This window comes from Panthera pardus, unplaced genomic scaffold (assembly GCF_024362965.1).
Source record: "Panthera pardus isolate Hobbes unplaced genomic scaffold, ASM2436296v1 HiC_scaffold_25, whole genome shotgun sequence".
Classification (NCBI taxonomy): Eukaryota; Metazoa; Chordata; class Mammalia; order Carnivora; family Felidae; genus Panthera; species Panthera pardus.
The window spans coordinates 87,629,881-87,655,053 of record NW_026526821.1 but is presented as its reverse complement, the minus strand read 5'-3'; the positions used below and the strand labels follow the sequence as shown (position 1 = coordinate 87,655,053).

General features: G+C 50.3%; 1 protein-coding gene across 23 annotated transcripts in view; it reads right to left on the bottom strand.

Annotated features, from left to right (window-relative positions):
* Positions 1–25,173, bottom strand: part of DYSF (dysferlin) — a 224,594-nt gene that overhangs the window by 2,676 nt on the left and 196,745 nt on the right. For 22 of the 23 annotated variants that reach the window (XM_053890791.1, XM_053890801.1, XM_053890797.1 and 19 more), the window contains 13 exons: positions 24,435–24,563; positions 23,951–24,106; positions 22,318–22,409; positions 19,540–19,710; positions 18,235–18,377; positions 16,224–16,363; positions 14,878–14,966; positions 14,515–14,610; positions 14,025–14,166; positions 9,716–9,815; positions 4,627–4,805; positions 2,984–3,093; positions 1,478–1,625 (listed from right to left, as the gene is read on the bottom strand). In XM_053890791.1, the coding sequence (XP_053746766.1) occupies positions 1,478–1,625; positions 2,984–3,093; positions 4,627–4,805; positions 9,716–9,815; positions 14,025–14,166; positions 14,515–14,610; positions 14,878–14,966; positions 16,224–16,363; positions 18,235–18,377; positions 19,540–19,710; positions 22,318–22,409; positions 23,951–24,106; positions 24,435–24,563 (1,695 nt within the window). The other variant, XM_053890812.1, reaches the window with a different exon arrangement.

Genomic DNA, 25,173 nt, shown 5'->3' with positions numbered 1-25,173 from the left:
CCAGAGAGTAGAGGGAGCCTGGACTTCCAGACCAGACAAAACCCCTGCTATTCCTCACAGTCCATGATATTAGGAACTGAAGCAGATGGCTTTGTGGTTTTAACTGTCTTCCTGGAGGAAGGTGTGTGCTGCTCATATAAGGCCCCGCCAAACACAGAGGGAGAGAGCTCTCCATTCTCCTTCTCCTCCTAGAGGATTCACAAAGCAAAGAGCACACAGACAAGTAATTCCCAGAGCAGACTGCCCACTGTGGGGACAGTGCCCTTGGCTGGCAGCTTGGTGCTGACCAGGACTGAGGTGCATGGTGGCCGGCACCGTGGACTCGGAGCTGTCTACAGATTGCTGTGCAGACCTGAGCCAGTCCCTTCCCTTCACTGGCTGTCTGTTTCTTTGCATTAGAATCAGGGTGACATGGGGTTGGTTATGCCATTCTCTCTACTTTTATATCAGTTTGAAATTTTCATATGAGAATTTTTTTTTAATTTAAAGAACATTAAAAATCAGGAATTAGCTAGGGGCACCTGGCTGGCTCAGTCGGTTTAGTGTCCTACTTCGGCTCGGGTCATGATCTCGCAGTTTGTGAGTTTGAGCCCCACTTCGGGCTCTGTGCTGGCAGCTCAGAGCCTGGAGCCTACTTTGGGTTCTGTGTCTCCCTCTCTCTCTCTGCCCATCCCTCACTAGTACTCTGTCTCTTTCTCTCTCAAAAATAAATAAAAACATTTAAAAAAAATCAGGAATTAGCCTGAGAACACTTCAAGGTCTGACGTTCCAGAGACACAGTGGGATGGGGGGCTGGAGCATCTCTGGGGCTCCCCTGATGAGCTGTGAGGTTGGGGAGCACAGACAGGGAACACAGCCCCTGATACTTCTCCCTGGAAGGGGCCCAGTGAAGCTGGGGGTACATCAGCCTCACAAGAGTGGCCCCTTCAGCTCTTTGCCAGGCATCAGCTGGCTTCTTACCAGTGCCACCAACGTTGCCCTGGTGAGAAGTTCCTGGGGCAGCCTCCTGCCAGCCCACACCTTCTCCCAAACCCAGCTCCTGGCAGGAGGCAGGACACACTCTATCAAGGTCCTCAGGTGGACACTAAGAGCCTCTCCCGGCCCTAGGGCCTCCCTTCCTCTGGACCTCAGCAGGTGCCATTCTTACAAACAGAGCGGCCTTCACCTTTGCCCTGCCATCCACATACCCACTTACACACACTCCTTCAACAAGGTTCCCCTGCCCACCCCTGCCCAAGGTGCCTCACCTTCTGCCAACATTGACTACAGATTCTACGGGCTTGCTTAGGACAGCTGTATCTCCCCATTGAGGGCAAAAACTCAGTTTCTCTCACTGGACTAAGAGGAGGACTTTGTCCCAAGGGTAGGACTTTGTCTCTACCAGATTGAAGACTCCCCAGAGTAGGGGCTATGTGTCCCTCATCAGGCCAGGGGCTCCTCCAAGGCAGTGTCTGGCCCTCCCCTGAGGCCTACTCACCGGGAAGGCATAGACGAAGATGCCCAGGAACAGCAGTAGGATGAAGAGAATGATGAAGAGAATAATGGCACACCGGAAGCGCCGCCATAGGATGAACTTCATAGTCTTGTATGGAGAGGTGAACCAGAGGAAGGAGGTATCAGGGCGCCTGGAAGGAAGACCCGAGAGGTCAGCAGGGCACCCCCCTACCAAGGCTGGCTTCTCCAAACCCTGCTCCCAGATCACCCTGGCCCTCCACCATTGGTCCCCAGAACGCACCCAGCCTCAGGGCCCCTAGCCCTTTTCCTGTGCCTCCCCTTGCCCTCTGAGCCTTTGTCACAGCATGAGCCTCACCCATGCTCCCCTCCTCTTCTTGGTGCCACCAAGCCCTATGCACCCTCAGAGACCCAGTTCTCAGCCACCAGCTCTCCTTCCTGACCCGGAACTTAATCACAGACTAGAGATTTGAGAGCCGGGCAGAGCCTCAAAGGGCTGCCGCATTAGGTGAGCTATGGCCCAGTTAGCGCCAGCTAAGCCAAACTACCTGCCTAGATGCACATGGCTGGTCCATGGTCAGGGAAGGATGGTGGGACATGAACCCAGAAAGCTGATTTTCTCTCACTCACAGCCAAGAACCTCAACACCTTCCCCTAGGTCATCGTCCAACTTAAAGAGCATGCAGGATGCTGTGTCTCAATACTGGCTGTTTTAACATCACAGTGCACACCACAGGATATACAAGGTCTCTCTCGCTTTCCACCCAGATCCCAACATCCTAGGGCAGGGACACCTCCCACAGCCCTGCCGGCCCCATGGACTAGGGATAGCACCGAAATCAAGTGGTCCATCTGTGTCTAGTCTGACCTGAGCTGGGCTGTGGGGAGGGACCCAGCAAATGCAGCTGTCTCCACTGCCCCCACAGCCGTCCTCCTGTCCCTAATAACTGCTTTCGAGCCTTCCACATCCACTGGGTTGGTCTACATCCTTAGGGGCCTATGAAGTAGGGAAGGCAGGGACTCACAGATGAGAAAATTAAGACTGAAAGGCCATTTGAAAGCCACATTGACATCACAGGTGAGCCACAGAAGGCAGCTTGGTCAAGGTAAAAACCTTGATTGGGCTCCAGAGCCAATCAAAACAGGTGTGAGAATTTTAGCTTCACCACTTTCCTAGTGTAATGACCGCTATTTAACTTTGTCAACATGATTTCCTCATCTATAAGTTGGGAATAGTAACAACACACCAGGGAAGGTTCCATTCTACGCCATATACATACCATGTGACCGCATGCTCGGCACACAACCAACAGCTACCCAACAGTCTCTGCTTCCTGAATGAGCTGAGGAGCCTGGTGTGCCCTTGAATGATGCCTGTCATCTGCTCCTAACTTACCGTGTGGCTTGAGACAAGTCACGCCCCACTCTGAGCCATGTGGGCCTTGTGACCTCTGCATGGCTATGCAGTGGTTGTCTCCTGGACCACACCTCCCAGCCCCCTGGCCATCAGGGGTAAGGAGTGGGCACTAACCTTGGGTCCTCGAGCTTAGGGTTCATGTTGGGTTCATCTCGGCCCTGGCCAGCAGGCCGCTCCTCATGCTCACTCTCTGCTACAATCTCCAAGGTCATTTCCAATTTCCCCTGAGGAGACAGAAGGGACCTGGTCAGGGGCACAAAGGCTCTGCCCCATGGCTTGGAGAGGAACCCGGCCAGACATAAGAGCCACTGTATTATTTTAAGAAAGAAAGAAAGAAAGAAAGAAAGAAAGAAAGAAAGAAAGAAAGAAAGAAAGAAAGAAAGAAAGAAAGAAAGAAAGAAAGAAAGAAAGAGAGGAAGGAAGGAAGGAAGGAAGGAAGGAAGGAAGGAAGGAAGGAAGAAAGAAAAATGATATAGGGTTGATCTGATCACAAAAGCACTACTGCTCCTTGCAGAACATTTAGAAACTACAGAAATGTATAAAGGAGAACGTCACCCATACTTCCACTATGTGGAGATAAGCACCGTTTGTATTTTTATGCATCACAACTATTTTCCTCTGCAAGTATATGAAATACCTCACTGTGTATATAGAGTTCTAGAGCTTGCTTCTTTCACTTAGAAATATATTATGTTTCACTATATAATTATATATTCTTTAAAGTTTGCTTTTTAATGGCTGTAAAAACATTCTATGGGATGGTTGACCACAATTTATTTAGTAAACCACTTATTTTGGTTCATTTAGGTTGTTTCCAACTCTTTGATGTTATAAATAATGCTGCAAGAAAACACCCCAGAGCCTACATTTTTAATTGTGTCTGTTTATTTCTTTAGGAGAGATTTTTAAAAGTGGGATGACAGAGTCCAAGGGCATAAATATTGTTAAATCCCTGGCTATATATTACTAAATTGCTTCCCTAAATGGTAAAACCATTAGCCCTCCCAGCAGAAATAAATGAGGGGTCTGTCTCTGCGTCTTCACTAGCAATGAGCATTTAGATTTTTTAAATGTCTAATTTAATAGGCAAAAAAATGTTTTCACATTTAAAATTATTCCTTTAACTACTGGGGGAAATGAACCTTTTTTTTAATGTTTAGTGGCCATTTATACTTCTTTTGTGTATTATCTACATATGCATGCTCTTTGCTCATTTTTCTTTTGAGGTGCTAATATTTCTTAATAAGTGTTCCAATTCCTTCTTCAACAAGAGTATTTTATTTCAAGGTCCACTTTAGAGGTTGGCTGGCTGCCTGTGGTTTCTCAGTAAGCTGTCAGGGATTCACTTCTCTCCAGAGGAAGGACTGTTCTCCAGGGTGTCACAGCAGCCCTGAGCAGACCTCTGGGCCAGGAGAGTAGTACAAGGATGGTCCCTGGTAGAATCCTGCTCCAATGGGAGAGGCACTCCCTCGGTTCTCCACAGGATGCCCAGGCCACAGGGGAACCCAGGACACAGATCCCCAGACACCAAAGAGCAGAGTATAAATTAAACAGGATCTGCAGGAGGTAAGGGTATCTTTCCATTTAAATAGGCTTCCTGGGATGCAAGCCTCAAGGAGAGGAAGGCTGGGAACTGGAAGAGAAGAGGGACAGTGCCTCGAAAGACAGAGAGAGGCAGAGCAACACATATGGGCCCAGTGATATCTACAGAGGAAGCTACTTGGGCACCTGCCCTAAGCCAGAGGGAGCCGACTTACCGCCAGGATCTTCTTCTCGCCCTCTTCTGCAACGCAGGGCCACCAGCCCTTCACAGTTTTCTGTTCAAAAAGGGACACAAACCACTCTGGGTGGAAGGTGCCATCCAGCTGGTCCAAGGAGCATTTCTCAGCTGTCTTGGCAGGTTTGGGCATGTGGTTGAGGTCCAGCTGCAAGGAGCCTGAAGCAGAGAGAGGTTCTTTGGCCGACGGTTTCTCAATCACTGCCAGCCTAGGGCTCCCCCGGGGCTGGGCAGTTTCAAGAAAAACTGCCACCTCCTCCACTTTGATCCATGGGCTTAGCCACGGGTCGCATCCCACAAACTCTCCATTTCCCCACCCATTGCCTCTCATTCCACATACACAGCTTCCCATTCAACTACTCACATATCCATATGCTCATTAATCCACCCTTACTGGTTCACCCTTTACAGGGCTTCCCACATGCTCCATTTCAGCTTACGTTGTACAGATCCATTCATTCACCCATTGTCTCTATCCATCCATCCATCCATCTTTTAAATTGCTTTTATTGTGGTAAAATATATATAAAGTTTGTCACTTTAGCCATTTTTCTTTTTTTTTTTTTTTTTTTTTTTTTAATTTTTTTTCAACGATTTTTATTTATTTTTGGGACAGAGAGAGACAGAGCATGAACGGGGGAGGGGCAGAGAGAGAGGGAGACACAGAATCGGAAACAGGCTCCAGGCTCCGAGCCATCAGCCCAGAGCCTGACGCGGGGCTCGAACTCACAGACCGCGAGATCGTGACCTGGCTGAAGTCGGACGCTTAACCGACTGCGCCACCCAGGCGCCCCACTTTAGCCATTTTTTAATGTATAACGGAATGGTGTTAATCACATTCACAACATCGTGCAACCAATCACCACTACTTATTTCTAAAACTTTTTCGTCCTCCCAAACAGAAACTCCGTACCCATTAAGCAATATCTCCCCATTCTCCCCTCCTCTCGGCCCCTGATACTCTCTAATCTCCTTTTTGTCTCTACGAATTTGCCTATTCTAGATACTTCATGTAAGTCGGATCATAAAATATTGGTCCTTTTGTGTCTGGCCTATTTCACATAGCAGGCTTTCCAGGTTCATCCATGTCGAAGTATGTTCTGGTACTTCATTCCTTTTTATAGCTGAACAGTGTTCCATGGTGTGGATGGACCACACTCAGTTTATCCATTCGTCTGTCAGTGGGACCCTTGGGTTGTTTCCACCTTTGACTGTTGTGAATAGAGCTGCTCTGAACTTCGGCATACAAGTGCCTCAGTCTGGGTTTTCAATTTTGGGGGGTATATAACTAGGAATAGAATTGCTAGGTCATATGGTAATCTCTGTCTTTGGTTTTTTGAGGACCTGTCAAACTGTTTTCCACAGCAGCTGCACCATTGTACATTCACACCAGCATGTCTGAGGCTTTCCAATTTCTCCACATCCTCTCCAACACTTGTTGTTTTCCACTTTTCGTTTGTTTTTTTATAGCCGTCCTGGTAGATGTGAAGTGGTATCTCACTGCAGTTCATCCATCAGTTTTTTCACCTGCCCACTGATTTATCCAAGCTTCTTTATCCATCTTCCTATACTGTTCATCTACTCATCAATTTTAATCCATCAGCTCCCCGTATAGCTCCATCTATTTGGTTACACCATATGAAAATGGCATTCAACCATCTTTGACCTATAAAAGCAGCAATTTCATGTAGTTTCACCTAATCCAATCACAACAACACGGACGAAGTCAATGGGATTGGAGCATAAATTGCTGAAGGGATTAAGTGAGAGACAAATCTAAAAAATGTTTTCTGAGGCCAAATTAAAGAAATTCTTGAATACCATGCAAAAGCGATTAGGACTTTTCAGTGTGGAATGTTCAGTTACTGTAAGTATCCACTGATTGGATCTATTGTTCTAGTTTTCTTTCTTTCCACTCATCCATTTATCCCTCCACCCACCCATCTGCTTTGATCTAACTATCTCCATCCCTCTATAGCTACCATTTGTTGAGCATTACATCTACCCATTAATCAGGCTATTATTCTATTCATTCGTTTGTTCAATTCTGTATCAGCGTTCATATATCTATCAACCCACCCACATGTCTCTCCATCTTTCAAGCGTAGATGAATGTTTATTTCCCATTTTAAATATGGTCCTAATATAATATTAAGAAAAAATCAGGATATTAAACCATACATGTGTGTGTGTGTGTGTATGCATACACGAAATTATCCCAGCATGATCCACATATAAGACTCTAAGGAATCACAGTATTATCTCTGGATGGCTAGATTATAGATCTTAGCTATTACTTTTTTTTTAAATAGTATTTTTAAAAAGCAAAATATGTAACTAGAAACACATTATGAAGGAGAAAAAAAGTGCTAGTTTTAATAGTTTTATTTTTATTTTTAAAAACAAAAGATGAGCCCATTTAGTTTTATTTGAACACCATTTTCTCATTCAGTAAAAATGCAGCTTTGTTTTTCTTTTTAAAATTAATTCTCTAAAGCCTCATCTCATAAAGGAAAGATTGATAGAATGATGCCAAAAGAATTTTTAAGTCTGTAAGCAAAAAAGACTCCATAAAAAAATTAAATAGCAGCTGAAAAACTAGGAGAAATTATTTGGAATGTGTCCTTACTATATAAAAAGCTCTGAAAATCAAAAATGAAAGGTTAACAAGTTGAACAATACCATGAAAAATAAAATCCCACCAGTAATATGGATAATAAATACATTTTAAAGTTCTACCTTACAAGTAATGAAGAAATGCAAGTAAAAAATTAAAACAAGGTGTTAGATTGGCAATTAAAAAAAAATTTTTTTTGGTAGCAAAAGTTTGGAGAAAATGGCAACCTTATCCAAAAAGGGCACAGGTGGGAGTAAAATGTAAACATAAAAATGTAAAAATATTCTAGAGAGCATTTGAACAAAGTATTTCAAAAATCACGAAAATGTATAAAGACCCTGACAATCTACTTCTTACAGTTCGGGAAAAATATGTACAAAGCCTTCAGAGATGTGTGCCGGAGGGTGTCACTCACACTGTTAGATCTAAAGATGAGCTGAGTACCCACCAAGAGAAAATAGGCAGAAGAGGGTCCACCAACAGGCAGGAATTAAGCACGATGATGCAGATACAAATGTAGGCAGAAAACTGCCAACAGAAAGGATGTTATTGAAATATTAAGTTTTCCCCAAAAAACCAGGATATAAAGCATATGTGTGATAAAAACTCATTTTGGTCTCTCTATATGCCATGTATGATTACACATATGTATGTATAAATACACATATAATATATATGTGTTTGCTTATATATGAAATAATATATGCCAAAATATTAGTGGAGGTTATCTCTGGGTAGAGAAATTGTAATACATAAGTAAAGGGAGACATTGTTGATCTACATTTTCTGTTTTTTCTACAGGAATTATGTATGGCAGGAGAATCAATAAAATAACGGAAGTCCCATTGATGCCCTGATTTTGACAGGCTGACTCTTTTACAGTGAAGTTTTGCAAAAGTCCCCCCATCCTCTGAGGGCAGGTGACCAGGCCAGGAGTGACAGGGGTGGGGTGGGGAGTGGAGAAAGCAGCCCTCCTCCTCACCCCTGCTGGGGCTGCTCCTCAGAACGTCCCTGCAGGGGCCCAAGGGTTCAGCAAAGACCAACTCACCTTCCTGCAATCAAGGGCCACCCAAGAAGGGCTCCAGTGATCCATCCAAAGCTGCCCTGTTCCCAAGTGGCAGAGTGGAACAGGAACCCAGGACTGCCTTTCTCACAAGGCTCACTTCTTTTTTTTTTTTTTTTAACGTTTATTTATTTTTGAGACAGAGAGAGACAGAGCATGAACGGGGGAGGGTCAGAGAGAGGGGGAGACACAGAATCCGAAACAGGCTCCAGGCTCTGAGCTGTCAGCACAGAGCCTGACGGGGGGCTTGAACTGATGGACCGCGAGATCATGACCTGAGCCGAAGTCAGCCGCTTAACCGACTGAGCCACCCAGGCGCCCCTCACTTTTTTTAATTGAGTTAAAACTCACATAACATCAAATGTACCATTTTAACCATTTTTATGTGTAAAACTCGGTGGCTTTAGGATATTCAGAGTTGTACCGCCACCAGCGCTATCTAATTCCAGAACATTGTCATCACTCCCAAAAGAAACCCCATCCCCATCAGCAGTCACCCTCAATCCCCTCCTCCCAATCCCTGGCAAGCACGAGGCTACTTGCTGTCTCTGGATTCGTCTACTGCAGACGATTCATATAAATGCAATCATACAATATTAGTCCTTTTGTGACTGGCTTCCTTTGCTTAGCATGTTTTCAGGGTTCATCCGTGTTATAGCATAGATCCGTATTTCATTTCTTTCTATGGCTGAATAATATCCAATTGTATGGCCAGACCACACTTTCCGGGTAACTCTTACGGTTGTGACAGGGCTGTTACTCACAGTCCCACCTGCTGGCCCGGTACAGCCATCCTCCTCACCCCACATCTCACCCTGTCTTTACCACATCCTTCAGCCCAGCTCAGGTTTCTGCACTCTTCTCCCCCACCGGAATCCTGCCTGGGGGCTTGGAGGATGGAGCCGCGGTGGCTCATTCACTCATCACTCAGGCACAAGGGTGAAGACTGACTTGAGCCCCCCACTACTTGGGCCCAGTCTGCCCAGTCTAGACAGGGGTTGAGGTGGGGGCATCCTGTCAAGTGTGAGGCCAGACAGCCAGCGACAGCCAGCTCATGCTTGCACTGCCTTCAAACCTGTGCTTTTCCTCTCTTCCTTACCTACCTGACTCATACCATCCAACGTAGCCCAGAGTTCAAAGCCACCTCTGTGGACAGGCAGTTCTGACCATTCAGGCACTGCTCTGTGTCGCAGACTTTACTCAGCACCAGGGAGCAGTGACCCTGAGCAACCTGAGGACAGGAAGTAAGACCACTCCTGCCAGCCTCCCAAGAGTGGCAAGCACAAACACACACACACACACACACACACACACACACACACACACACAATGGGGGTTCTGGGTCAACTCCCAATGTGCAGGATGGTGCTGACCAGAGACGGTGCTCACCTAGAAAGTCGTCAAAGGAGAACTTGTCATTGTCCCAGATCTGAAATATGACTCGTGCTGGGATTTTGCTCTCAGTCTTGTCCAGCCTCCAGAAAGCATCCTGGCCCAGAGGAGGAAGCAGGGAAGCAAGATTAGAGAGAAACAGTGGTCCCTTCCAGCCTGGAAGGCTTCCTGGAGGAGGCAGTGAATGGGACATCTCTTAGGGATTTGCCAGAACCAGGTCTTGGTGGGAAGATTGCTAAGATCCCAGCCGACAGTATTCAAGGACCCAGGAAGGACCCATGCAGGCTGACTTCACATGAGGTGGCTCCTTTAAGTCTCCCAAGTCCACGGGCAGAGGCTTTGCTCCCATTTTACAGATGATGAAGCACAGACTTGGAGAAGTTAAGAATTTGCCCAAGGTCTGACAGCTAATAATAATAATATTAATCTGCACTTCCTATGTGCCAGCCTTTTACCACTATGAGCTCATTTATCCTTCCAACGAGCTATATGGGACATGCTGCTGGCCTTATAGCTGTCAAAACCAGAGCAAGTAGCTTGCCTGAGTCACACCGCTAAGCATTGAGCTGGGATTCAAACCCAGGCGGTCAGGTTCCAGTCCTGCTCTCGCCTCTAAATCCTGCTTTGCCCATGTGCTCTTAGGGACAGGGTTGGCTGGCTGGGAACCTGGGGCCCCCCACCCAACCCTTGCTGTCACCAGAAGGATCCCCCTGACACACTGGTGGAAGGAGCTGACACCAGGGGACGGTAACCCCAGCTCCTCCCTCAGCATGGCCACCCACCCCATCTTTACCTCCAAGAGCTTGCCCTGGAGCAAATCAAAAGCCCCAGGTGCTGGCAAGTTCACCACCTTCCTGCTCTTCCTACTCCACCTCCCTCAGACCACTCAGCCTGGACCAGTGTTATCCTGGGTTTCGTCCCACAGAGGCCTTGCAGAGCAGCTGAGGGGTAAGGACGGGCATGCTGAGGCTTGGGTTCACCCCTGAATCCAGCCACGCTTAACCCAAAGGACTGTCACTGGGGCTTTCCTGCTCCTGCTTGTCCTCTGTCCTCTTGCTGGAGCTTCTGCTGAGTGAGTGGCAAGGACAGGAAACATTGTGACGATCCTACAGGCAATGGACATAGGATCTTCAGACATCCTGAGTGCCGGGTCACAGTAGGGGCCTGGACAGAGTCCTGGGGGACAGACTATGGGGAGTCAGGGAGCACTTGCTGATACAGAGGCTTTGCCTGCCCCCGGGTGCCCTGTACACACAGGCTTGCACCAGCCAGGGCTCTGCCTGCTGTGTGGCCACCCCAGGTCACGTAGACCCATGGGGCTCCTGAACCAAAATCCATGCCCTGTGAGGAATGGTCACCTTGCAAAGCACACGACTGCAGCTTGGACTGCTGCCTGATTTGGCGAGGGGCTCAGGCCCCCAGCTGGCCCCTGTCTGGTGCCTCCCCTCTTCCGGGCCCCAGCCCTCCTGCAGGTGCCTCCCTTCTCTGGCGGGGCTTTTATGGCCAGCTCCGCAGGCCCGCCTGCACAGGCCGCCAGCATCCTCCATTCCTCCGGCCGGCCTGGTTTATGGGCTCAGTAATGAGCCAGAGGTTCAAACGGCCCCTGGTGGGAGCAGCTGGGCTGGGGCTCCAGCCTGGGGAATGGCCCCCCAGGTCCCAGGCGCTCATTACGCTCCCGGTCTGGGCCCTTTTACTAGCTGTTTATTTGCAGGGTGGGTGCCTGACGCGCAGGCAGGCCCCAGTGGGTGTGCTGGGCTCCAGGTGGGGAGCCAGGCCGGGGCAACCAGCGGTGGTTCAAAGCAGCCGGATGAAAGGAGACCTTGTGCTTTACGACAGTCTCGTCTGGTTAATGGGGTCCCCGGAGGGCCTGCCAGCCAGAGGCCCCGAACCCCTCGGCAGAGGGCTGGCTCTGCAGCAGAACTGGGGAGCCCAGAGGCTGTGCAGTACCTCCACACCGTCCCACCCCCAGACTCAGTCCTTCGGCCCAGGCCAGCTCATTGGTGCCTTGATATGGGCACAGCTCCACCTGCCTCCTGGGCCCCTTCTCCCACAAAGGGACCAGCTAGCTCTTCCTGGGTCAAGCCAGTTCCTCCCTCACTCTCCTGGTTGACTTCAGAGCCCCCTGGAGTCTGTTTCTCAACCTCCTCTTCTGACCTCCTCCACCCCTACCTCCAGCTACCCTCTCTTGGAGTATGGTACCCCCCAGAATTCCATTCCTCTTGCCACCCTGGGGGCCTCTCCTGGACTCCCTGACCCCTCTTCCTTCTCTCTACCCCAGCAGCCCTGGTGGCCTTCTCGTTCTTCCAGGGCTAGCCCAAGCCTATGGGTTGTGCCATGGTGGGTCAGCCCAATTCTCTTCTTCTTCCTCGCCAGTGCCTGTAATACCGAGATGAAACTCCATCATTGCCAGAATGGAACCACCTCAGGTTCGTAACCAGCAACCCCAGCTGGGCCCTCAGAACTTCCAGGTAACTATCTCAGCATCACAATGAGCTCTCTCTCCATCTCCCTCTCCCTGTCTCTCCCTCTCTCCCTCTCTCTCCCTCTGCTCCCTCCCTCTCTCGGCACAATGGCTACTTCAAGCCTTTTTCACCTGTCTCATGTCACCTGCCTCAGTGCCAGGAGATTATCTCTCCTCCTACTTTGTAGCAAAAATAGAACCTCTGCTTCCTGTGACTCCTTGCCCATATCTCCACCTGTCACAATGAAGGGGGTGGTCCCACCTCCCATTTAAACAGGCCACTCTGCATCTCTCAGCCTCAGTTTCCCATCCACACCTGGCCCCTTGTATGCCATGCTGAGCACTGAAGATGGCATGCAGGATGCCTGAGCCCTCCCTTCCCCTTTCCTGGCCCCCACTCTCCCTCTGCCCACAGCAAAGAGAGGCAGCGTGTGTTTGATTTGGAGCTCTTCCCCAACAAATGCAGCATTTGCTTTGTTATGGAAACAACTTGTGCTAGACAAACACACTGAGCAAAGGCAAACGAGATTAAACCTACAAACAGGCTAGGCTTTCCTTGATGGCACAGAACCCAAGGCTGTTGCTAAATTCTGCCTGCTGGCAGGCACTATGCAGCAATCCCTGGGTGAAAGCATTCATTTAACCTTGTTTAACCCCCTTTGCTTTTCTGCGATGGTTTCAGAATGTTCCGTGGACCGTTTTGGTTTCTCTAAAATGCAGATGATCCCGTGAGTCAGGCTAGGAAGGGGTCATGCGGAAAGGTTGAAATGAACAGAGCTAAAAAGACCTAAGCAGCACGTAAGAAGTACATTCTGTATTTCCCTCCTTTAAGTCACTCAAGCATTCAGGAGAGAAATTGGCATCACAGAAGCTTTGTGGCTTGAAGCCTTAAGCCACCTCAGGAAGGAAATCGGACCAGTGGAACCTCAACACCAAAGCGGCATTCATTTAGTTGAATAGAGAACACCTCAAGATGGATTGGTTCTAGGTGGGATGCAGGTGGTCAGAAGCCCCAACAGGGGTGCCACCTGCCTCCACTCAGCCCGTGCTCTGTGGACGCTCCCCAAGGGCAAGTGCAGTGCCACCAGAAAAGAGGCTGTGTGCCTCGGGATCTGCCTACTTTAGGAAAAATGAATTTGTTGCCCAGATAAGACCTAAATGGAGAGGTGCTGAGACACAGAACTTGAGGTCCCAGAACCCACCTCTGCCCTCTGGCTGATGCACCAGGTCCGCCAGGTGCCTTCAGCCTGCAGTGAGGTCAGGGAGGAGGGCAACGGCTTCCGGCCTAGAAGACCACAGCTGCTCCCAGTAACTTTCCAGGTTGGACAGTGATCACAGGCACCAGACACAGAAAGGTGGGGAACAAGGCAGCAGGAAGGACTTATCTAAGCAATCCCCAGTCCTATGGAGAACCCAATCCATAGGCGAGGCTCCAGGGAAGCTCTCCCCCTGGGGTCTGCCCCACCGCCCCTTCACTAGCCATGCTGGGCTTTCCTACAAGTGTTCTTCCCATTCTGACTTGTGACCCTTCACTGCTTGGTTTGTCTGGGGTAGGGAGGAAGACAGTAGTTTCGGGATCTGGACTGACCTACATAGGATGGTTGTGGCACTGGTGTGGGCATGGTTGTGGAGTGGTAGCAATGCTAATGAGGGCAACGGCGGTAGAGGTGGAAGAAGTGGGGGTGGGGCGACGAGCGACGGGGCTATGGCGGTAGTCATCACGTGGTGATGGCCAGGGGGATTCCAACACTGGGGGCAGTGGTGAGGGGTGATGATGGCAGGGCAGTCACACCGATCACAGAAAGCCCTGGGACTAGCACCACGGCGGATGGGAAGGATGCTCACCTTCTTAGAGACAGTGCAGACTTGCTCAGCTGGCAGGTAGTCAAAGGGGAAAATGAACCTCCAGTTAAAGTTGCCTTCACCTCCCAGGGAGCGATAATGCACATCCGTCTTTTGCTTGTGTTCTTCAAAGCCAACCATCCAACTAGACAATGTTTTAGAGAACATTTCTAATTAAGGCTTCCACCACACTCTGCATCCTCAACTTAGGCAGTTAAGAAGGTAAATGAACTTGGTAAAGGATAAAGCAGAAATAATTCCCAAGAAATCTCCATGAAGTACCAAATGTGCCATAAATTTTAAGGCCTTCCAACTTCTCTCTTGAGGGACATCCTCAAACTTTATACGTTCAACACAGAGATTTTTGCAAAAGAAGAAATATGGTAGGAAAACAATTCTGCAAGGGCAGAGACCACCCTCTTTCCACCACCCCAGAGGGAGCAGGGTAGCACCATGGGGCCAGGGACAGGCAGGAAGGGGCATGACTCCCCACCCTTTCACGTAAATATCGCTCATCTTCTCCCCCGTGATGCTGAGGTCATCCAGGATCACGTCCTTTGTGTTCCAGATAATACAGCGCAGGAAAAACCTGTGGAGAAGAATGGCTCAAGTCCACACGGGGTTCCCACCAAAGGGTGTGCAGTCCTTGACTGGGAAGCCAAGAAGCCAGCTCACCCAACAAGACCCCGATGCTTGCCTCCACCTGGGCACTTGGCCAAACACACACAAGAGCGGTACCCCGTGGCCCAAGTGGCCCCCCACCCGGCCTAAGAGTGACCTCCAGGTCCCACCCACAGCTCGCTGCAACCATTCTGCCACTCTGCTCAGCTCCAAGCCGATGGCTGGGGTAAGTCACCTTCTGGCTCTCCGTGGGGTGATGTTGAAGGGAGGTCCAGGCCTCCCCAGGGCCTTTGGAAATAGGTCGATCCACATCTGCAGCTTCCCCTACGGAGACATAACTCTGTTCTCTCCCCACCTTTTTCACTCCACCAAACCTACCAACCACCTGCTCTGTGCCAGATAGGCGGGGCACAGAACAGAGAACACCCAGGCCCTGCCACGGAGAGGCTCACCAGAACCCCAAAGAGGAGGTGCCCTACATGGGACTACAAGGCCGACTGCAGCAGTGAGCCCCCTGCCGCACAGGCTGATGACGTGGACCTGCGCCTTGGGGATTGGGGGTCAGGGCAGGCTTCTCAGAGACGATGATGTTTGAGTTGAGTCTCAGCATGCCAGACGGAAAAGGGGTGAGGGGCATTTCCAGCTGAGAGAATGACACACACGAAGTCATGGAGGGTCAGAGATCACAGTTTAGTCATAGGGGGTTCAGAGGATTTCCGCTACAGGAAACCACGCTACCTGCCACCCCTTGGCTCCTGTCCTCTCTGCAAGCTGGGTATTACTTCTGTCCCCATCTCATAGAGAAAGAGAAGGATTGAAGTAACTTCTCCAGGGTACATAGCTAGAGAATGAAAGCTCACATTTCAACACCTGCTGTGCCATTCTGGGGTGTCGGCAGCCCCGTACCAAGGAAGAGAGCTCAGTTCCAAACAGCAGAGATGATGTCCCCTGCATGTGTACGAAGGCACCTTCATTGCTACCTTGGCTTGTCTCTGCCCATAATCTTTTCTCTCCTCCTCCTCCTCCAAAACCTAGCCCCGACCTCACTTCCTCCAGGAAGCCTCCCAGTCTCAGCCCTGGGCCTGCTGCCCCTCTGCTCACCCTCCCTCTGCACGGAGGATGCCCTTGGCCCTCCTGGTGACTGCTCTCAGTGACAGCTCTGCCATTCTGTCATAGGGTGCCAGTATCCCTGTCTGAATTCCCCACTGCGGCCCAACCCAAGGCCAGCCACCTGGATGTCACTGACCAATGGTAGGGGAGCACATCCTGGGGCCAGGCTGAAACAGCGAGGCTTTTGAATGCCTCATGGGAAGTCAGAGGTCTATCCATGGGGATAGAGGAGGTGACTCGGGTTCTTCCCCAGGTCCTGAGGGCTGTAGATATCTGGGGGCAGGCGGGGGCAGGTCTAAGAGCTCCCCTCATGGGCTAACAGCAGTCACCACCCAGACTGTGGAAAAACAGGTCAAGGAGGAACTGGCCAAATCTTGAGCTCCCCACTGGTGCCTCTGGCATATCCATGCTGTCCTTGGGGCAGGGCTGGCTGGGGGGCAAGGCTCAGGGGACCAAGGTTCACTGTCCTACCTGCTCAATGTCTGGCTGTAGGGGGCTGTAGAGGGGCCGGGACTCCACATGCTCAGGGACCAGGCCCTGCTGCTGGAGGACATACAAGGCCAGACGCTCTTCCACTGGGCCCAGGTGTGGGTTCGGGACCTTGCCAGCCTCTGCTCCAGAGAGAAGACAAAAAAGTTGCCGGAGCTGAGTGAGCAAGGGATGGTGGGGCTGCCTGGAGGCCTCGGGAAGCCCCTGACCATCCCCTTCCCCCTCCCCTCCAGCCAAGACATACTTCTGATCCACAGGTCTCACTCTCTGTAAGGGAAGCCTTGCTGTCCACTGGCTCCAGGCTTAAAATCCAGATTCCTCATTGCCATCATTTCTACCAAGCTTCTTCTGTAAAGCTCTTCCTCTTTTCCACCAATACAAACCCTCCCTGCCCACCAAAGCTCACCCCTTCCAGGAAGCCGTCCCCGACTGCTCCAAATTCTGAGCCTCAGCAACCTATACTCCCAGATTGGGCACCTAAGTCCTTTTAGTACTACCATTCTCTAGTTCACACAATCTGTTCTATTACCAGCAGTAGCTAAAATAATTGCAGTAATAGTGAACTAGAACAGGAATCAGGCACTGTTCTTCATAGATATCGAGTTCTATCCTTACAATAACCCTATAAGGTAAATACTATTAGGCGCATTTTACAGATGACAGAAATGAAACACAGAGCAGTTACACAGCTGGTCAGCAGGACAGCTGAGATGACACCCTCATTTAGGAAGGTGCATGACTGGATGTGAACACCCTTCCCTATCCCCTCGTGCTTCCCAGGTACAGCTCCTCCCTGCCAGGGAGTGGGTTGAGCGCTGGTCCTGTGGATGAGATGAGGACACAGGGGTGGTTCTGACCCAGACAAGCCTGGCCAACCAGCCAGCAACATGAACTTGGAGCCCCCACGACAGAAGTTTTGACTGGAGGTAGGTGGATCCACATTTGTCCAAACACACATGTACACACACAGGTGTGTGCACCATGGTGTGCCCATGTTCACCAGCACAGATTCTCATGCACACACCAAACACACACACACACACACACACGCACACACACCTATCATGCCTGCTCTGCCCACTTCAATAGATGCCACAAAGGAAGCGGCACAGCACTGCAGAAGGAACACTGGGCCAGGAATCCGGTTCTGCCCCTAACCGTCTGGGTGACTTTGGGCAGGTCGTTAACCATTCTTGGGCTCAGTGGCCTCATCTGCAAAAATAGGCAGATGTCCGACCACACCATCAAGAGCTTTCTGGCTTTCCTTTCTTATGAGTTTATGACCATGAGCCCTGGTCCCTGTGCTAAAGTTGCTCACAGACTAGCAGAAGGAAATGAGACCACCCCGAAAACAGATGCACATTCTATGGGAAAGGAGAATGGGGGTTGGGTTAAGGGCTAATGGAGAGGAGCTGGCTCAGCCACGACCTAAAAGAGTCAGAAAAACAGAACGAGAAGGAGGAGGGGGTTGGGGATGAAGGAATCAAAGCCGCCTTTCCCCTTTTATAACCTCAGCACCAGCTCTGACATCAAATGTCCCTGAAACCAGCAGGAAGTGAGGGGCCCCCTGGGCCTGTAAACACCTCCGGGGAGTCTGAGCTGCTCCTGGTGGGCAGCGTAGGCCTGTGGACATCCCAGACACACAGGGAGCATGCGGTGGAGTTCTCAGGTGTGAGCACCGGGCAGATCCAGGGGCGAGGGTGGAGGCTTCAGGCTCTCTGGCCGCCCTTTGCCTGCTATGAGTGTTGGGGATGGAAGGAGGGATGGGTGGGGCGGGGCTCAGAAGATACCACGAAGGCCAAGCTGGCAACCTAGTGCAATTCACGTAGAAAACTGTTTCGCAGAAGTAGTCTGCACCCCAAACTCCAATTACAGTCTGAGAAGCCAGAGCCAGAAGCAAACGAATCCTAACCACGACCTGGCCCCTGGCCCCGCCCTGATCCTGACGTAGAGGGAGAGCCCACTGTGGTTCTGGGGTCACGTGGCAGCTCACCTATTTCCTCAATGGCGTATTCTTTATCCTGAAACACCACGCGGTCTGTGTGGTACACAGGAGCCTTGACTCTGCGCTGCTGGCAGAAGAGGTGGAGGAGCTGGGAGGGGCGGAGCTGGTCCCTCCACTGGTTGGGTCCAGAGCTGAGGCCCAAACACAAGGCAAAGAAGAGACACTCCAGGGCACCGCCAAGGGCAGAGTGATGTGCACTACCCTGCGTACCACATGCACAGCATCACCCACCCTTCACTTTGACATGGGTGCCCTCACTCGCTGTGTCTGGGGCGCCCACTTTACACACAGAGAAACCGAGGTCCAGAGACAACGGGACTTGCTTAAATACTTACTGAGTTGGGGGCGGGGGGCGGCGCGTGGGTGGCTCAGTCGGGTAAGCATCCAACTCTTGGTTTCAGCTCAAGGCATGATTTCACGGTTTTTGGGTTTGAGCCCCATGTCAGGCTCCACACTGACAGCACAGAGCCTGCTTGGGATTCTCTCTCTCTCTCTCTCTCTCTCTCTCTGCCCTTCCCCTTCTCTCTCTCTCTCAAAATAATTAAATAAGCTTTAAAAAATAAATACTGAGTTGGAATCTAAATGTTTCTCATTTCCAGATTTAGAGAATCAGACCCCAACGAGACCCAAATTGGCAAGAAGTGGACAGGGGCTGTCCATACATGAGTTCACCTGACATTAACCCTCTCAGGCTCAACTGGCACCCATGTGTCCCACTGTCTGTCTCCCTTCACCTTTCTCTTCTTCTTCTTCTACTTCTTTTTTTTAAAGTTTTTTTCATGTTTATTTATTTTTGAGAGAGACACAACATGAGTGGGGGAGGGGGGGGGCAGAGAGAGAGAGGAAGAAACAGAATTCAAAGCAAGCTGCAGGCTCTGAGCTTTCAGCACACAGCCTGATGCAGGGCTTGAACCCATGAACTGTGAGATCACAACCTGAGCCAAAACCAGACATTTAACCGACTAAGCCACCCATGTGCCCCTGCCTTTCCCTTCTTGATTCTTCCCTCTACAAGGCTCAGTAGTGTCTTAAGGAGAAGTGGATTACAACAATATGATGAAGAGCCAGATTCTTAGAGTCGGACAAACAGGTTCAAATCCTAACCCCACCATTTGCAAGCCATAATATTTCTGGGCCTCAGTTTCCTTATCTGTACAATAGAGATAAGACCCTAATTGGATTGAGCAAGAGAACGCCTATAAAGTGCTAAGCACAGGGCTGGCACACAGTAAGTGCTCCACATTTGGGGGGCAGGACTGTTGGCAGAGAAGCAACCAGCCCCCGTACACCTACACACAGTAGGTCTGTGGGAGTCCACAGCGAGCTCCAAACTTGGACAGCAGCCTATTCTCCAGGTCGATGACTGTCTCCCCAATCTTTTCATCTTTGGAGAGGAGGTCATAGTCATAGAGAGTGATCTTCAGGTCCTTCTCCAGAGGCAGAGTGCAGGTCAGCTCGAACATCCTGCAGGGAGCCCAGGACAGATGTCAGAATGCTGTAGGCTCCCTGATATTGTTGGACACAGCGGGTACTCAAGGGAGGGAGAGCAGGACAAGAGCAGGGGCTTGAAAGCCTTCCTTGGCCCCTTCCTCCCCTCCCAAGAGTGGTCCTGGGGTCTACCCTCCTGGGTCTCCTATATATCTTAAGTTATTACCCCCAATGCTCTACTGATGCTGGGCTTTTCAGGGAGAGAGAGAGAGAGAGAGTGTGTGTGTGTGTGTATGCACATGCACACGTGTATCAGATGCTCCCAAATCATCTGCGCTGAGCATATGGTATGTACCTGCCTGATAAACCACAAAATGAACCAATGAATTGGAACAGAAAGTTAAAACTGAAGCTTCTACCAGGACAACCGGAAGCAAGAGATGTAAAAGTGCCAGTGCTCTGGAATTTACCAAAAGGATGGCCCAGAATCCACTTTGGGGACACTTAGGGCTTCACACCTGCTTGCAGGGTGGGAAGAAGGAGGATCTGTGAAGAGACTTCTTGGGAGAGAGTTCCTGCTGTGCTCTGAGATCCCCATCCCCCATCCTGGTCAAATATAGATGTAAAGCCCCTTTCCCCCTGAAATAGTTCCCTGCAGGCAGGAGGCAGAAGCCTGGCACCCGACTCCCACTCAAGGAAGAAAAGCAGCTGGCAGCTGAGAGGAGGAGGAGAGCAAGGCTATACACTGCCCCCATCCTGGCTGGGCCACCATGATGCCCAAACGGAGCCACCCTGAATCCTACCCCACGGGACCTGGAGCTCCAGCAGTGAGACTCCAGGCCCATCTGAAAAGGGCCACCAGTAAAAGGACATAGCATCTGCCACATCGTGGGAGCTTCAGTGGGTGGGCTCAGAGACATCTGGAAAGCACTCACAAGAAAATAAATCAGCTTTAACATCTGCCACCCAGAGAGTGCCCAGAAAACAGGGGCAATGAGCACATGGGGCTCTCCTCTCACAGGGGCTCCCCTAATCCTGGCCCTGCACGAACCAGAACCTCGGCAGCTAGTCTGGGATTGGCAGGAGACGTTAGACAGGACAGGGCGAGAGGCAAAGCCCCCTCCTTCCCTTCACACACACACCTACATGCTGCATGCATCTGTACCCAAAGTAGTACAGCTATACCCAGCTGGGAGAGGGGACAACTACCCTAGAGCCAGTCAGGTTCCTGATGGCACATGGAGGGGCATTCTGGTTACCACCTTCACACTGTGGGTTTAGGACAAAGCGACTGTGAACAAGTAAGCAGGAAAGTCACCTGCCTGCCCCGTTTCCGCTCAGGAAATGAGGAAGGTAACCCCCATGAATAAATGTTTACAGGATATTGGCAGACAAAAACAAAGTTGTGTTTTCATTCAATTCGTGAGTTGTGCTTGTTCAGCACGTGAGTTATACAAAGAGTTTCTGCACTCACTCTCCCACCTCGCCCTGGGCCCTGACACTCACCCCCGCCCCACTTGTGGAACCGGCCAGATCTTCTGCTTGGTCACCATTAGCCTGTGGTTCACGCAGGCCACTGGACCTCACCAAATAGAGCTCCTCCCACCTCCTTCCCTGTAGCCCCTCCCTCCCAGTCCAGCTTGCTGCTGGCTCATGACTGGCAGGACCGATTCACCTTCAAAACCAGCAATTCTCCAGGCTGACTAGGCCCTCGCTGCAGAGCTCAGTGACCATAGCTAAATCTATAGATACGGGTTTATGAATTCAATGCGTCATTTGGCAACATCAAAACAACACATCTTCTCCTACCGATGCCAGAGAACTAGCCACCAACTTCCCTCTGTAACTCTTTCTCCAGCCTAAACAAGCTCACATCCAAACAGCAAGAAATTCAGGATGCCTGGGAGCTACTCCCATGCAGTGGGCGCGCATCCTTCCTTTCCCTGTTCTTAGATTTCAAGAAGCATTTTACTACCTTGCTCTATCTATCCGCTAGAGACGAACATGCAACAGAGAAGAGAATAATTAGTAAATGCAACATGGGATCCTGGATTAGATCCTAGAACAATAAAAAGACATTATGGGAAAACTGGCCAAATCTTAATAAAGTCTAGAGTTTAGTAAACAGGAATGCACCACTATCGATTTATTTTAAAGTTTTGACAAATAAGGCAGGGTTAGGTTAAGATGATAATGGTGAGGGAAATTGAGTATAAAGGGTATGCAAAAATTGTACTATCTTTGCAACTTTTCTGTAAATCTAAACTTACTCGAAAGTAAAAACTAATCTAAGATAAAGAATAATTAGCCAGTGCGCTCTGAGTTTCCATTCAGATTTCTGATCTTTGAGGTAACTGTTTATGTGATCAACTAGGAGCTTCTGCCAGGACTCGTGTCTTCAGCACATAGTGAAAAGCTAGCTGAGGTTACATCCCTCTAGACACGCAAGATCATCAGAGCACAGCTTTGCTGCGGGACCTGGGGACTTCCCAGAGGCGGCCACATCTCCACGCTGAGGCGGAGGGGGGAGGCGGGGAGGGGGAAGGCAGGAAGGGGGGCAGGGAGAAGGGGTGGCGGGGCAGGGGTGGTGGCGTTATCCAGATTGGTACCTCCACCCCAGCACCCAAGCTGCCCCCAACTTACTTTCCAAACACAGGCTCCAGAGTACAAGGAATGTAGTTATCCTGGTCACTCACTGATTTCTTCCCTATGGAGATCTTGATGTAAGGATCACACTGAAGGAAGAGACAGAAAGACTTCAGTGAATTCACTTTCCCAGCACATCTCTAAGGCTTCTTCAGTCCTCTGCCTCCCGATGGGGTTAGGAGGCCAGCCATCAAGAAGCTGCCATCCTGCCATCATGCCAGGCCAAGGGCCCCGTCCTGCGCACCGCCACACCGGTTGGCCCTGACATGGACTTCCAGTCACGGACCGGCAGTGGCAATGGGGTACCTGAGTCCTCCAGACTCCCAAACCACTGCCCCATTGGGAGACGGTGGGTGAGGGCAAGGCTCATATCCTCAGAAACACAACGGCTGGTATTACACATGTGACTGAGCTAGCTGGGGTCCTCTCTGTGACCTCTGCTTCAACAGATCGAAGGGAAAGAGATGGCCAGACTTTATCAGCCCAGCCCAGCCAGCCTGGCCTTCCCCATGCCTCCTGCAAACACTAGCTCCCGGGAGCAGCTGCGGCCACAGAATGCCCAGGGTCAGAGGTGGCATAAAGAAAGCTTGAAGTGTATGAACTGAACACTGGCCACAGTCACATCTTGGAGGCCGCTGGTGGTGCCTGGGCTGGAGATGGCTCTAATCCGTCTGTGCTTTGACTTCCCAGTAGGGCAAGGGCAGCTGTGACTTCTCACCTTGAAAGGCAGGGCTCCAGGAATAGGACACCAGACCTCCACCCACAGCCTCAAGGACATATGCTAGGCCTGCACCCATCTAAGGGGATGAGAGAGCACCTCTGAACTCCAATCATCCCTGCCTGCTCCACTTCTTTCCTCTTTCTCTCTTCCCAAGTTTTCTCTACCCCTCCCCCACCACCTCCCCAGAGCTCCAGACTCCTTCCTGACCGCCCTCAGGGCCAGGAGCAGAGTGAGGGGATGAGATACTTGCCTCAGACGCAACATTTGAGTGAGTGCCAAAAACACTCAGTAATCAAGATAAACACATTTTGATGCAATATTCAAAAAGCTAAAATCAATGCCAACAGGCCCTGATGAACAAAACACTAAATTTTAAATAAAGACAGGATCGGTATTACTGATTTTTCCTTTTGCCTCAGGCTCCACCCTGGCTAGGCACTGCACAGTTACTGAGCCCTTTCTCTCCTCCCCACACTCCCACCACCTGAAGCCAAACAGACTCCAATCCCAGCCACACCTTCCACGTGGCCTCCTCCTGTGCCTCAGCCTCGTGCTGAACAGACACTAAGCATTCTTCTAACAAACTCTTGCCGAGTTTTTTGGCCCGTGCTAAAATACTACTTTCTTCTTCCTCCCAGCCTATCAAAACCCCATTGATCCTTAAGAATCCTATTCCTTCCATGAAGCCTTCCTCATTATTCCCAAGTCTTATGCTGCCTGGCCTTTTCGGACCTCCTGGAGCACTTGGCCCTCGACAGAACTGCATCCTGTCACCTCTCAGCGCTGTGTGTTCGGCTGGTTTCCACAGCTTACTGTGAACTCCCCAGGACAGAGTTGTTTCAAGATTCCACAGTCCATTTGTACCCCCGTCTGCCGTTCGGGAAGAGGTGAGAGTCCCAGGAATGTTACCTTCCCATTGGGGTCCTTGGGCTGCAGGCCAAATGCTCGGATGATGTAGATGCGGACCAGGCACTCCTGAGGCCCCTGGGCAGCCAGCTGGTGGAACTGTCTTGGGGGCATGGGAATGGCAGGGTCCTCTGGGAGGGGATAGATTTTGAAGAGGCCCTGAAAAGAATGAGGGGCCAACTCATTATCATCACTGTCACCAACATAAACACCATCATGACCATTAATTACTCTCATCTCTGTCAGAGTCGTCTCACCAGGGACCACCAAGCCCACCGCCATCCCTAAAGGGATGCATCAACAGCATCAACCGTGTCAACAGCATCAACAGCATCACCCTCACTGTGACCACCTCCGTCACCCACACGGTCACCAACATCAACACCACGGTCATTACTGTAGTTACTACGGTATTGCTGCTCCTGCCCCCTTCACTTACTTCACAGTCTTAGGCCTCCCAGTTTGGGACAAGTCCTCAAGGACTTACCTTGAACTCCCCAATAACAGATGGGTCTTCGGTCTCCTCCTGAGTCTTGCCCCGGTAGAGCTTGAAGGTGTTACAAAAGTCAGACAGGCCCTCAAAGGCTTCCACATTCTCCAGTTGTGTGTCATAGACCTGCCACATGTGGGGACAAGAGGAGGAGACAAAGGAAAGAGAGAAAAAAGAGGGTCAGCAAAGAAAGAGGAAACATGACAGTATTCAAGTGAAGAAGAATGAGAAGGCACGGAGAAGAAAATGAAGGGAAAAGGCCATTTGCAAATTCAAGAAGCAAAGGCAGGCAGGAGAGGTGAAGGTCAGAGGCCAAGAACAGAGGGCAGGGAAGGAAAGCACAAAGGCAGAGGTTAAAGAATGCAAATAGTGGAGAGTAAAGAGAGAGAAAGGTGAGGGACAGAAGTGACAGGAGAAGGGAGGAAGAGGGGAAGGCTCTGTTCAGCACCACTAGGGAACAGTTTTCTGTTTAATCCAATGTTCTAGGTATCTAGGAGTCATCATGTACATAGGGTGGTGTATTTTTTTAAGAGAACAAAATCAAACAAATAAATGAAAAGCTAACTTGAATGTTATCTGAAGATCGCAACAGAACTCTAGAAAGTTTACAGGTCTGCATTTTAAGCCACAAATGCTCACTGTCCAGGATGCCCGGATGGCAGTGGTACCAGATACCTGGCCAACGATGACTTTTGAACACTACTTTAAATTTGTGACCCTGATTTATCGATTTCAT